The sequence below is a fragment of the Mustela lutreola genome, chromosome 13, assembly GCF_030435805.1.
Source record: "Mustela lutreola isolate mMusLut2 chromosome 13, mMusLut2.pri, whole genome shotgun sequence".
NCBI classification, from domain to species: Eukaryota; Metazoa; Chordata; class Mammalia; order Carnivora; family Mustelidae; genus Mustela; species Mustela lutreola.
The window spans coordinates 14510942-14525217 of NC_081302.1; the positions used below are offsets into that span (position 1 = coordinate 14510942).

At 36.6% G+C, this 14276-nt stretch overlaps 1 protein-coding gene across 2 annotated transcripts in view; it reads left to right on the top strand.

Annotated features, from left to right (window-relative positions):
* The window catches only part of UGGT2 (UDP-glucose glycoprotein glucosyltransferase 2), a 192698-nt gene that overhangs the window by 124741 nt on the left and 53681 nt on the right, over window positions 1-14276 (top strand). For both annotated transcript variants that reach the window (XM_059144382.1, XM_059144383.1), the window contains exons 23-24: window positions 2532-2656; window positions 6810-6905. In XM_059144382.1, coding sequence (XP_059000365.1) covers window positions 2532-2656; window positions 6810-6905 — 221 coding nt within the window. The remainder of the gene's footprint in view (window positions 1-2531; window positions 2657-6809; window positions 6906-14276) is intronic.

Here is a 14276-nt window from a genome sequence, read left to right on the forward strand (position 1 = left end):
TGCTAAATTACACTGTTATTATAATTATAATGAATTTACTGTTATTAATCTACATGTTTACAAATTGGTGAAAGACAAGGGGTAGCAGAGAGCAGAGAAACAAGCAAGACCTTTTTCTTAGCCAAACAAATCTGGATTCAGATTCCATTTGCACCATTAATTGTGTGACCTCTATGAGACTTGGTTTGGAAATGTCATTTGGACAGAGGAAATGATGATAGTCTATTTTACAGAGTCATCAGAGATTAAATATTAAACCTAAAGCACATAAAGCAGCCACAGATAGTAAATTTTCAATAAATAGTAATTCCTGTTTTCTCTTTAAATATTTGAAAGCTGTCATAAGAAATAGTGGACACATTTGTAGTCTCCATTTGCATTACACTTGATGAGAGTCAGAAGAGAATCAAGGCCAGTTGCTGAGACCTCCAGGAGTGTAGAGAGAATTTTAGCTCAGTATATGGTTGAGTACTCTGAGTTTTCTAAAATATTAATGAGCTGTCAGAGGTGGTAATGCATTTCTATTACAACAGTTACTCTCTATAACTGAAAAATCACATTTCCAAAGTGTTGTAAAGAAGATGGATAGGTTGGGGCACCTGGGTGTCTCAGTGGGTTAAGCCTTTGCCTTTGGCTCAGGTCATGGTCTCACGGTCCTGGGATCGAGCCCCACATCAGGCTCTCTGCTCAGAAGGGAGCCTGCTTTCCCCCCTCTCTCTCCCTGACTCTCTGCCTACTTGTGATCCCTCTCTCTCTCTCTCTCTCTCTCTCTCTGTGTCAAATAAATAAAATCTTTAAAAAAACAAAAAGAAGAAGAAAAAGATGGATAGGTTGGATAGGCACCAAATGGGTTGTATTATGTTTTTACAAGACTTTCAAGTTCAGTGTTCCTTTTTCCCAACTTGGACATTATGTGAATTTTATACTATTTAAGTTACCTTATTCCACAAATATTACGTTTATCTTTAAGTAGAAGAATTAAGACACAAAAGAATCATGTTTCTCCCAGCTAATTCATACTGAACTTATATCGGTGAAGTAGAGTCAGTTCTCTGGTGGATTTTAATCAGTGAAGATAGCCGATCTAATTAACCCTTAAACTAATTTGAGAGATTCCCTTTTTCTAAGTTATTAACAAAAGTGCTGTAATCACTAGAGGTGATATAGATAAAATCCAGCTCTTTTCTAGGCCTTTCCTAGTCCATAAAATACAACATCGAAAGTGCTTTCAGAGTTATCTTGCCTTAGTTATCCTAAGGCAATGAAATGTTTATATGAGTACTTTTAGTTTTATAGTGCCAGTTTTTTTGCATTTTTAAGAGCCCGTTTTTTTTTTTTTTTGTTTTTAAAGATTTTATTTATCCACTTGAAAGAGAGACAGTGAAAGAGAACATGAGTGAGGAGAAGGTCAGAGGGAGAAGCAGACCTCCCATGGAGCTGGGAGCCTGATGTGGGACTCGATCCTGGAACTCCAGGATCATGACCTGAGCCGAAGGCAGTCGTCCAACCAACTGAGCCACCCAGGCGCCCAAGAGCCCGTTTTTTATGTTTAAAGTGAAACATGGTATTTGTCTAGCTGGAATGCTGACATCCCAACTCATCTCATCTGTGATATGAGCAAATGAGGAGAAAGTCAAGAACTTTATCAATTTTTAGAAAATATTAATTGCAGAAGCAGATGAAGGGGAAGTGAGAAAGTCTGCTACAACCATTTTATTCTGGTCTTTTAACCAAGGGGGAAAAATGCTCTGGACAATATGCCTTCTAGTTGTTTGTCCTTAAGTGTAGTTGTCTAGTGCCTAAGACTATGTCAGGCTGACCTTCTACACTGGGGCTTGCGTTCATGATTTGCTGATGACCGCCCAACTAGTTCCCTCAGGGATTGCTAATGGTAGTTGAATTGGTGGTCGTCGTGATGGAATAGCCATCCTACACAATTAGGTACATGGCAGTTGGACACCTTGCCCCTCTAGAGTTACTAGTTTAAAGCTGAGCTGCATGACCTTGCTGGGCTCCAAACTGCTGTACAGCATCAGTTCAATGAGGATGGGTTGGTATATTTAAGTAATTATGTGATTTGCTGTTTTTTGCTCTTCTATGCCTTGCTTATGTACTAATTTATATCAACACAGTGTAGACCACAATTTATAGGTGAATAGAAAAGCAAATTGAAAATAAAAGATTTATAAAATATAGACACTTGCTTTCAAAATTTACCTTAGGATGGAAAGCCTTTGGTTTTTGGAAGTATTATGTTTCAGAGTGAAACTTCCGAATGGAAATAATTTACTCCTTTTTTATTTTGTCAGTTTGATTTTGGTGTTTATGCAAATGTTATTTGTAATACCAGAGTAAGAAACATTTTTCTCTTCTTTGTTTCCCAGTAGATTTAGTAAATTGTGGAAGTGATAGCCACCATCTGTTTAATCTGTAATCAGTTTTTGCTTAAATATCTATCTGATGAGAAAATATTTGTCCCAAACTGGTATCTTCTAGAAGATATACAATGATAAAACTCCTTTCGTTTTAAGTTCTCAGGACCTTTAGATGAAAATTTCTATACAGAAGATTTTTACTTCTTGGAAAAAATAACATTTACTAATTTAGTAGAGAAAATTAAAGGCATTGTTGAAAATATGGAAATCAGCTCAAAGAAGTAAGTATTTAAAATCATAAGAGCAATTCATTTTGGGGGGGTGCTATTTTGCATCTATTTATTCTCTTTAAGATTAGAAAGTGTTTCAGATATGTACATAAGCTGTAATAAGAGGTATGTGGAGAATATTGAAAAAACAAAAAGCATCCATACACTCCCCACCACCCAACCGTAGCTGACAATAGTTGGTTTTGTTGGCTCTGCGTCTTACTGTCCTCTTTGCTGCTCAGCCCCCCAGCCTGTCTCCATCCTTCCTGAGAGGTAACCATTTTCCCAAGTGGTGTGTGCCTGATCCCAGGTTTGCGTTTATGCTTTTGCTTCTTCCGTGGATGTCCATGATCAGTGTTGATGTGTTGAATGCCCGACTTCTACAGAGAAATGCTATTTACTGTGGCTTTTTTGCACCTTTGGCTGGAGCTTTACTCCATTCACGCACATAGAGCTAGTTTCTGCTTTTCACTTCTTTCTTAGTGTTTCATTTGATGCATATACTATAGTTCATTTATACAGTTAACTTGGCTGTAGTTTTTTACTGGGTCAGCAACGCTGTAAGGAACGCACTGTAAGTGTCTGCTTGCGCAGCGGGAGTTTCTCTAGAGCACAGGAGTGTTGTTCTAGAGCACAGGAGTGTTGCATTTGGGTCGGAGGGTCTGGGCGTTCTCTGCTTCTCCACATACTGTTAGTAGTTGCAGCAGTTAACGCTTCCACCAGAAACGCGAGAGCTCGTTCCCCAGTTCTTACCAATACTTGGTGTTACCCTACTTGTTAATTTTTTCTATCTTGTGGATGTGAAATTGTGTCTTTTTTTAATTTGCATTTCTTTGACTTTAAGTAAAGTTGAGTGTATTTTCATACGTTTATTTTCACTTTTCTGTAAAAAACCCACACGTTAAAAAAAAAAAAAACCACACATGCGTTGCTTAGCTCTCTGTCAGGTTATTTTCTTCTTTTAATGATGTCTAAATATTTTCTGTGATTCTCTATACTAATACCCATCAATTATATGTGCCTCATGTATTCTATCACAGTTGGTGACATGACTGTTTAATTTTTTATTGTGATTTTTTACCAGATACATAGATGTTTTTTATTTCAATATGAAAATATTATCAGGTTTTTTTCCTTCACAGCTTGTCCGTGCTCTGCATGTGAACGTGTGTGTGTGTGTGTGTGTGTGTGTGTACACAATGTAGAAGAATTTTCGCTAGTCTAAATTCATAAAGATATTCTCCTTTATTTTCTACTAGAACTTTTACAGTTTCATTTTTTTACTGAATGATATTTGCAGTTCTTCTTGGCTCTTTATTCTGTTCCAGTAGTGTACTGTCTTGTGCCAGTCCCACACTCCAGTTAACACAGCTCTATAACGAATTTTGATACTAGATAGGAGAGATTCTGCCTTTTCTTCAAAATTGTGTTAACTGTTTTTTGCTACTTGTTTTTCTGTATAAATACGATTAGGACCAAGATAGCAAGTTCCTTTAAAAAAAAATTCCTGGAATTTTTATGGGAATTTCTTTGAATTTATAGATAGTTTAAGGAGAATTGCCATCATTTTATAATATTAAATTACCCATCTATTACATATAGTCATATATTGCTTGTGTATAGCTATATAAATGTATAATACATTTTATATATACAGTCGTGTATATAATATAATATATAAAATAATATAGGTATATAACTGATGATTATGGTATATAATTGTGGTATATGATTTATATAGAAAAATATATATGAGAATACATAGGTAGATGGTTAGACACACTTAGTGTTCCTTGTGGGTCCTTCAGTGAAGCTTTCACTTATGTCCCATGAGGTCTTACACATATTTTTTTATTTATTCCCTTACACTTTATGCTTTTAGTTCATATTGTAAATGGTGTACTTTAAACTGCATTTTCAAATTGTTTAATGCTAAATTACAGGAACAATATTACGTTCTATATTGATCTTTCTTGCTCAACTCCCAATTTTTGTAACATTTTGTCTACTATTAGACTCTCGTGTCATTTGTGAATTTTAACAGCTTTGTTCCCTAGCATCCAGCTTTTAAACTTCTCATTTACGTTGGCTTTTCTCTTGATTTAGTTTGCTTAATTTAGTCAAAGATTTGTCTATTTTATTAGACTTACTTTACTGATTTACTTTTTTACTTTTCATATATATGGACTTAGGACATGCCAAGCTCCTAATTGTATTTTTTTTTATCAGTTTCAGTTCTTTTTATTTCTTTTTAATCTATTCTGTTTTATAAACTTCTCAAGTTGAATTCATAGCTTATTAATATCACTTTTTCTCCCTTACATATCCTTAAGTTACCAGCTTAAAGCATCTCTTACACTTATTTAGTCGTATCACATACATTTTAAAATATATTTCATTATGATTCAGTGCTAGTATGTTCAAATTTCTGTGTTTTTTTTAACATTTGTTTTTTTTTTTTTAATGTTTTGAAATATTTATAATTCTTGGCTTCATCAAAGCAAATCCATGGTCGATTTTATTGTTTTTATCTTCTTTATATAGAATTATACCTAGATCTTGTTAGGCATCTAGTAAATATTTATTGAATAAATAAATGAATAAGATGTGCTTCAGATTTTTAAATGGCACAGCATAGAAATGATTTCCAGTTTGTTTTGAACTGTGATTAGAGACCATGGTTTGTGAATATCAGTTATATATTATTTATTTCTCTGAATTTTGTGAGACAAGGTTCATTCTTTTCATTGTCCCATGCTTCATTTTTTTAAAGGGATATTCTCTAATTGTGAGGAGGATTTTATACATGTCTATTATATTGAGCATGCTAGGTTTTTTCCAGCCATCGAAATACTGAGTACCTTGTTTTATCTGTCAGTTACTAAAAGAAGTTCATGGAAACACTGCTAGAATCATGGATCAATCATTTAATTCTTATAACTTTGTCAATTTTTGTTTTGAGTATTTTGAGCTGTAGTCATGTATACCTTGATTCAGAACTCTTACATGTCTAGTGAATTGTTCCTTTTGTCATTATATAAATTACTCCTTTCCTAATAATTATTTTGTTGTAAAGTCCGTGGCATCTTATATTTTAGCCAGATCAGTGTCCTTTTGGGTTGTTTTTCTGTTACATCTTTTTCTGTTCTTTACTTCAGGGTTCCCCAGTGTCTTGTAGCACACAGCTAGGCTTTGAGGTGGTTCTTGCCAGAACTCAAAGTTCTGATTCTTCTCTTGAGTACAGAATTCTGATCCAGATGAATAGATGTCCTTTACTTACTCTGTCATTTAGGAAGTAATTCATCAGTTAGGAAATGATGTTCACATAGAAAATTATAAATAAAGTCATGAAGTAAGGGCTTTTCTACAGTAAAGAGATAATACCCAGTTATTCTCAAGTAGAAAACTTATGTATATTATTATGTTATTATATGTTTATTATTATACATGTTTATTAAGTGGCCATTAAGCAGAGTCCTACATGTCAGAACCTGGTAGTCCAGTAAAAAATGATAGAGTAGACACAGGTTCTCAACCTACTCAGAATCTAAATTTCTTTATAAAATGGAAGTGCTTATTCTTTCTTTTCTTTTTCCTCTTCTTTCCAAAAACTTGTCTTAAAATTCAGCCAACATTTTCTGTCCCAGTGTATCAATGAACATATAATACATTTCCTCCATCATGGTTTTTCAAATTTGGTTATATTTAATCTATGTATTTGTCTTATACAGTTTTAATTAATTTTCAAACTAATTTGTGACCATAGAAGTCTGGACTTCTTAATTATATTTAATGCTCCCCCCCTTTGTGGTTCTTCCTGCTTTTTCTTTCCTATGTGGGCCCCATTGCTTGGACACATAACCAGCACTTAGCAAATATTTCCTTGAATTGAATGATTCACCATATGCTACAGACACTACTGAGAACACCACTTAGAAGTGTTTAAAGATTTTATCAATGATAAGGAAAAGCAGGGTGGTTTTTAAAGCAACAGTCATCTTACTTTAAACTGACAAATTACTAACAAGTTTGGAAGAAAAGTTACTTACATAAAGCTTATCTATTGGATTTATTTTAAATTAAATCTCTGTTGCTCAGAGCATTTATGACATGAAATGTGGACCTTTCTTCTTTGAAAAACTCACACATTGTCGTGTTTTTCTAGCATGAGTGACCTTGTTATGAAAGTTGATGCCCTTCTTTCTTCTTTGCCTAAACTTGCCTCTCGCCATGATATCACATTTCTGAGAGAGAATCACAGGTAAGAACATAATAATGTCTGCCTTTTTTCTGTCACTGTGTCCCATACTCAGTTATGGCTTCCATTTGTATTTAAAGTACAGCAAAATTTAAAGTAGAATTAAAAATTCTTAGAGAAGAAATGTGTTTGATGAGATTAGGAAAATAAATTCTGGTTAATTATATATTCTAGCAAATAAAGGATGATGTGTAAGGATCTGAAGCTTCAAGTGAATTCTATCTAGTATAATTTGTTTAATTATCTTTCTTGTTCAAGATCATTTGGGATTTTTGTAGTATCTTGGGATTATCATTATATATAAATAATATGTTTATATTCTCAGTGTATAGAAGACTCGGTTACTAAAGAATTCTGATTAATAAAATGTAGACACGGGGGCACCTGACTGGTTCAGTCAGAAGAGCAAGTGACTCTTGATCGCAGGATTATGAGTTCAAGTCCCACACTGGGTGTAGAGATTACTTAAATGAATAAATAAATAATAAAATGTAGACATGTATAAGATAGTGTCCAAGATGTGTTCAGTGGAACGCTACCCTGAGATATTGACACATGTATTCTGAGAGGAAAACTATTCTCTGGTCAAGTAAGTAACTTTAGAGAACACTGCATTCTTGGGAGTAGGAGAAGATTTCCAGTACGCATCAGTATATTAACAGTTAGGAAATAGGATCTGCTTAAAGGTGAAAGAAAAATTCGGTTTTGGTTAATTAGCAGTGGTGCAACTTATTTATCCATGGAAAACTTTTTGGTTAAAAATTTATTATTTCGTGAAGATTAGATTTCCGAAAGCAGCCCTCAGAGAAATACTGTTTCGGGGTAATAAACTAGTGCGTAATTTCACTATATTACACGGTTCCTCTAAGATAGTCGAAATGAAATTCACCAAGCTCTGTCTACATACATACAATTTTCTGTGTCCCCAGAAGAGAACCTTTTCTGTTGTTTTTAATTAAGGACCACACAGAATTGGGGAAAAGATAGACATCAAATAATTAAACTATAAGCATGCTTTATTATATGATCTTTTTTCTAATCATTGCTCCTATAAAACTCAATTGAGACAAATGGTTTAGCCCAGACTCGCAGTGGCTGGCACTTTCTTGTAAGCCGGCTGGTTTTATGGCAGATGCCGTCTCAGGCTGTCCGTGTGTACCTCCAGCGGTGACACTGGCTTCAGCCGCAGGACGTCTGTCTTTAGAGAGGTCTTCACACACACGCAGGAGTAAACTCAGCGAAGATTACTTTCTAAAGAAAGTAGCACTTCTAGTTCGAAAGGAAGTGTTACTGTTCTCAGATAACTGAGTTTCAGTACTTTTATTTTTAAACACATCTGCTGGAATTCTTCTTAAGGATAATTTGTTGTTATTATTATTATTTTTTAATTTGACAGAGAGAGAGAGATCACAAGTAGGCAGAGAGGCAGGAAGAGGATGGGGGGCAGCAGGCTCCCCGCTGAGCAGTGAACCCGATGCGGGGCTCGATCCCAGGACCCTGAGAATATGATGACCTGAGCTGAAGACAGAGGCTTAACCCACTTAACCACCCAGGCGCCCCGGAATTCTTATAAATTTCTTTGACTCCTGCATACGACGTGCTGAAATAATTTAACACAGATTGCTCAAAACCGTCATTGTAAACATTAGTCACTAGACTGTTCATGATGCTATATTATACTTGGGAATTTTGATACGTTTGGAACGTATGCCCATGTTAAATGTCTGATACGTTGATCTTTTATAGTTTTATTGTTGGGTGGTCTCGACTTACTTTCTTTACCTGTCACATCTGTCAATGCATCTGCTGCTTTTAAGCCTACTGCCTTCTTTTACAAAGATGGAAGAGTATGATGCGACTTTGTGACAGTGGTCTACAGTTCCCCCAATTTCTTCTGTTATCTCTGGGGCATTACTATAAATATAAATGGGCATGTGGCCTGTATGTATTGGCGTGCCTCTGTTTATACAGTATACATCCTCATCTAACGCCTGCCTCCTAAAACTCGCAGAGTCCGTCATTTGCCATTTTCTGAGCTTTGAGTGTAATTTAGGCCTTCAGCCTTTTTTTCTGTGTTTACCCAGGTTGATATGTTTATCTCGATCAGCATGGGTTGTATGGTATAGCATGAGCTTTCTTATCCAAAACACCCAGTTTTTGAATCCGTTACCATAGCCCCGGGACCTCTCATTGCTTCAGTTTCTTAATCGATAAAATATAGTGTTGATTCCCACCCTACAGGGGTTTTATGAGACTCAGACCTACTGCCTTGAATATAATAGATAATTAATGCCTTGCAGCTGTTATGTGTAATATGTGTGTATTTGTTAGACAAATAACGAAACTTGAAAATCAGAGAAGACTGGACCTGAAAAACCACAAAATCAGCTCACATTAATCTGGGAGGAGACAGGTGAATACCCACCTTAAAAGTAGGACACAGACCAGCAAAACTTAGCCATAACCCAGTTGAAGGTATTCATGAAGAATGACTTTGTTTGATTTGTGTTGGAATCGTAGGAAAAGTGGAGAGAAGCACATTAGCAACGCTGGGCTGTTGGGTCAGGGCTCAGCACCGCAGAGATGCTGCTGGTGTGTGTGTATGTGTGTGAGAGAGTGTGTGTGAGTGTGCATGCTTGCTTGCACCCGTGTACATGCGTGGGGATGTGCAGATGAAAACAGATTTATAAAGGAATTGCTGGAGGGTTTGCCCTTATACAGTTTTGGGAGTTAATGAAGCAGCCGCTCTAAGGTTGTTGATACTAGAGCTTGGAGCTCCCAGGGCAGGCAGGAAGGAAAGGGCGCTGTCAGAGGGGTGGCTGGCCTTTGTGCCTGCCAAGACACATCCCAAACTTAACGGTGAGTTTTTCAGTGTACACAGTTCACAGAGTTCACAAAAGAGAATAAATGAGTTGTATAGGTGAAATATAACTTTTTAGAAGAGAGAGAGGACACAGAAATTTCTCTGAGAAATCTTCACAGAGGGAATACTACAGGAGACAAAATGTTTTCAACAACATCTTTAAAGTAGGTGGTTCGACCTGTCTTTATATAAAAACTGATCATTTAATTCAGTAAAACAACTCTGCATGGAATGGATGGGATATTGGCTGAGTGGCAGCTTCCCATTGCTGTGGCTGGTTCGCAATGTCCTTAGTTTCTCTCTAAGACTTGACAGACTGCATGTACTTCAAGCTGCCCTTCATGTCTTTCTCTGACTTAAGCTTTTTTTTTTTTTTTTTTTTTTTTTTTTTATTTTTTTTATTTTTTATAAACATATATTTTTTATATACATATATTTTTATCCCCAGGTCTGTGAATCACCAGGTTTACACACTTCACAGCACTCACCAAATCACATACCCTCCCCAATGTCCATAATCCCACCCCCTTCTCCCCAACCCCCTCCCCCCGGCAACCCTCAGTTTGTTTTGTGAGATTAAGAGTCACTTATGGTTTGTCTCCCTCCCAATCCCATCTTGTTTCATTTATTCTTCTACCCACTTAAGCCTCCATGTTGCATCACCACTTCCTCATATCAGGGAGATCATATGATAGTTGTCTTTCTCTGCTTGACTTATTTCGCTAAGCATGATACGCTCTAGTTCCATCCATGTTGTTGCAAATGGCAAGATTTCATTTCTTTTGATGGCTGCATAGTATTCCATTGTGTATATATACCACATCTTCTTGATCCATTCATCTGTTGATGGACATCTAGGTTCTTTCCATAGTTTGGCTATTGTGGACATTGCTGCTATAAACATTCGGGTGCATGTGTCCCTTTGGATCACTACATTTGTATCTTTAGGGTAAATACCCAATAGTGCAATTGCTGGGTCATAGGGCAGTTCTATTTTCAACATTTTGAGGAACCTCCATGCTGTTTTCCAGAGTGGCTGCACCAGCTTGCATTCCCACCAACAGTGTAGGAGGGTTCCCCTTTCTCCGCATCCTCGCCAGCATCTGTCATTTCCTGACTTGTTGATTTTAGCCATTCTGACTGGTGTGAGGTGATATCTCATTGTGGTTTTGATTTGTATTTCCCTGATGCCAAGTGATATGGAGCACTTTTTCATGTGTCTGTTGGCCATCTGGATGTCTTCTTTGCAGAAATGTCTGTTCATGTCTTCTGCCCATTTCTTGATTGGATTATTTGTTCTTTGGGTGTTGAGTTTGCTAAGTTCTTTATAGATTCTGGACACTAGTCCTTTATCTGATATGTCGTTTGCAAATATCTTCTCCCATTCTGTCAGTTGTCTTTTGATTTTGTTAACTGTTTCCTTTGCTGTGCAAAAGCTTTTGATCTTGATGAAATCCCAGTAGTTCATTTTTTCCCTTGCTTCCCTTGCCTTTTGCGTTGTTCCTAGGAAGATGTTGCTGCGGCAGAGGTCGAAGAGGTTGCTGCCCGTGTTCTCCTCAAGGATTTTGATGGATTCCTTTCGTACATTGAGGTCCTTCATCCATTTTGAGTCTATTTTTGTGTGTGGTGTAAGGAAATGGTCCAATTTCATTTTTCTGCATGTGGCTGTCCAATTTTCCCAGCACCATTTATTGAAAAGGCTGTCTTTTTTCCATTGGACATTCTTTCCTGCTTTGTCGAAGATTAGTTGACCATAGAGTTGAGGGTCTATTTCTGGGCTCTCTATTCTGTTCCATTGATCTATGTGTCTGTTTTTGTGCCAGTACCATGCTGTCTTGATGATGACAGCTTTGTAATAGAGCTTGAAGTCCGGAATTGTGATGCCACCAACGTTGGCTTTCTTTTTCAATATCCCTTTGGCTATTCGAGGTCTTTTCTGGTTCCATATAAATTTTAGAATTATTTGTTCCATTTCTTTGAAAAAGATGGATGGTACTTTGATAGGAATTGCATTAAATGTGTAGATTGCTTTAGGTAGCATAGACATTTTCACAATATTTATTCTTCCAATCCAGGAGCATGGAACATTTTTCCATTTCTTTGTGTCTTCCTCAATTTCTTTCATGAGTACTTTATAGTTTTCTGAGTATAGATTCTGTGTCTCTTTGGTTAGGTTTATTCCTAGGTATCTTATGGTTTTGGATGCAATTGTAAATGGGATTGACTCCTTAATATCTCTTTCTTCTGTCTTGCTGTTGGTGTAGAGAAATGCAACTGATTTCTGTGCATTGATTTTATATCCTGACACTTTACTGAATTCCTGTATAAGTTCTAGCAGTTTTGGAGTGGAGTCTTTTGGGTTTTCCACATATAGTATCATATCATCTGCGAAGAGTGATAATTTGACTTCTTCTTTGCCGATTTGGATGCCTTTAATTTCCTTTTGTTGTCTGATTGCTGAGGCTAGGACCTCTAGTACGATGTTGAATAGCAGTGGTGATAATGGACATCCCTGCCGTGTTCCTGACCTTAGCGGAAAAGCTTTCAGTTTTTCTCCATTGAGAATGATATTTGCGGTGGGTTTTTCATAGATGGCTTTGATGATATTGAGGTATGTGCCCTCTATCCCTACACTTTGAAGAGTTTTGATCAGGAAGGGATGTTGTACTTTGTCAAATGCTTTTTCAGCATCTATTGAGAGTATCATATGGTTCTTGTTCTTACTTTTATTGATGTGTTGTATCACATTGACTGATTTGCGGATGTTGAACCAACCTTGCAGCCCTGGAATAAATCCCACTTGGTCGTGGTGAATAATCTTTTTAATGTACTGTTGAATCCGATTGGCTAGTATTTTGTTGAGTATTTTCGCATCTGTGTTCATCAAGGATATCGGTCTATAGCTCTCTTTTTTGGTGGGATCCTTGTCTGGTTTTGGGATCAAGGTGATGCTGGCCTCATAAAATGAGTTTGGAAGTTTTCCTTCCATTTCTATTTTTTGGAACAGTTTCAGGAGAATAGGAATTAGTTCTTCTTTAAATGTTTGGTAGAATTCCCCCGGGAAGCCGTCTGGCCCTGGGCTTTTGTTTGTTTGGAGATTTTTAATGACTGTTTCAATCTCCTTACTGGTTATGGGTCTGTTCAGGCTTTCTATTTCTTCATGGTTCAGTTGTGGTAGTTTATATGTTTCTAGGAATGCATCCATTTCTTCCAGATTGTCAAATTTATTGCCGTAGAGTTGCTCATAGTATGTTCTTATAATAGTTTGTATTTCCTTGGTGTTAGTTGTGATCTCTCCTCTTTCATTCATGATTTTATTTATTTGGGTCCTTTCTCTTTTCTTTTTGATAAGTCGGGCCAGGGGTTTATCAATTTTATTAATTCTTTCAAAGAACCAGCTCCTAGTTTCGTTGATTTGTTCTATTGTTTTTTTGGTTTCTATTTCATTGATTTCTGCTCTGATCTTTATGATTTCTCTTCTCCTGCTGGGCTTAGGGTTTCTTTCTTGTTCCTTCTCCAGCTCCTTTAGGTGTAGGGTTAGGTTGTGTACCTGAGACCTTTCTTGTTTCTTGAGAAAGGCTTGTACCGCTATATATTTTCCTCTCAGGACTGCCTTTGTTGTGTCCCACAGATTTTGAACCGTTGTATTTTCATTATCATTTGTTTCCATGATTTTTTTCAATTCTTCTTTAATTTCCCGGTTGACCCATTCATTCTTTAGAAGGATACTCTTTAGTCTCCATGTATTTGGGTTCTTTCCAAACTTCCTTTTGTGGTTGAGTTCTAGCTTTAGAGCATTGTGGTCTGAAAATATGCAGGGAATGATCCCAATCTTTTGATACCGGTTGAGTCCTGATTTAGGACCGAGGATGTGATCTATTCTGGAGAATGTACCATGTGCACTAGAGAAGAATGTGTATTCTGTTGCTTTGGGATGAAATATTCTGAATATATCTGTGATGTCCATCTGGTCCAGTGTGTCATTTAAGGCCTTTATTTCCTTGCTGATCTTTTGCTTGGATGACCTGTCCATTTCAGTGAGGGGAATATTAAAGTCCCCTACTATTATTGTATTGTTGTTTATGTGTTTCTTTGATTTTGTTATTAATTGGTTTATATAGTTGGCTGCTCCCACGTTGGGGGCATAGATATTTAAAATTGTTAAATCTTCTTGTTGGACAGACCCTTTGAGTATGATATAGTGTCCTTCCTCATCTCTTATTACAGTCTTTGGCTTAAAATCTAATTGATCTGATATAAGGATTGCCACTCCTGCTTTCTTCTGATGTCCATTAGCATGGTAAATTCTTTTCCACCCCCTCACTTTAAATCTGGAGGTGTCTTCGGGCTTAAAATGTGTTTCTTGGAGGCAACATATAGATGGGTTTTGTTTTTTTATCCATTCTGATACCCTGTGTCTTTTGACAGGGGCATTTAGCCCATTCACATTCAGGGTAACTATTGAGAGATATGAATTTAGTGCCATTGTATTGCCTGTAAGGTGACTGTTA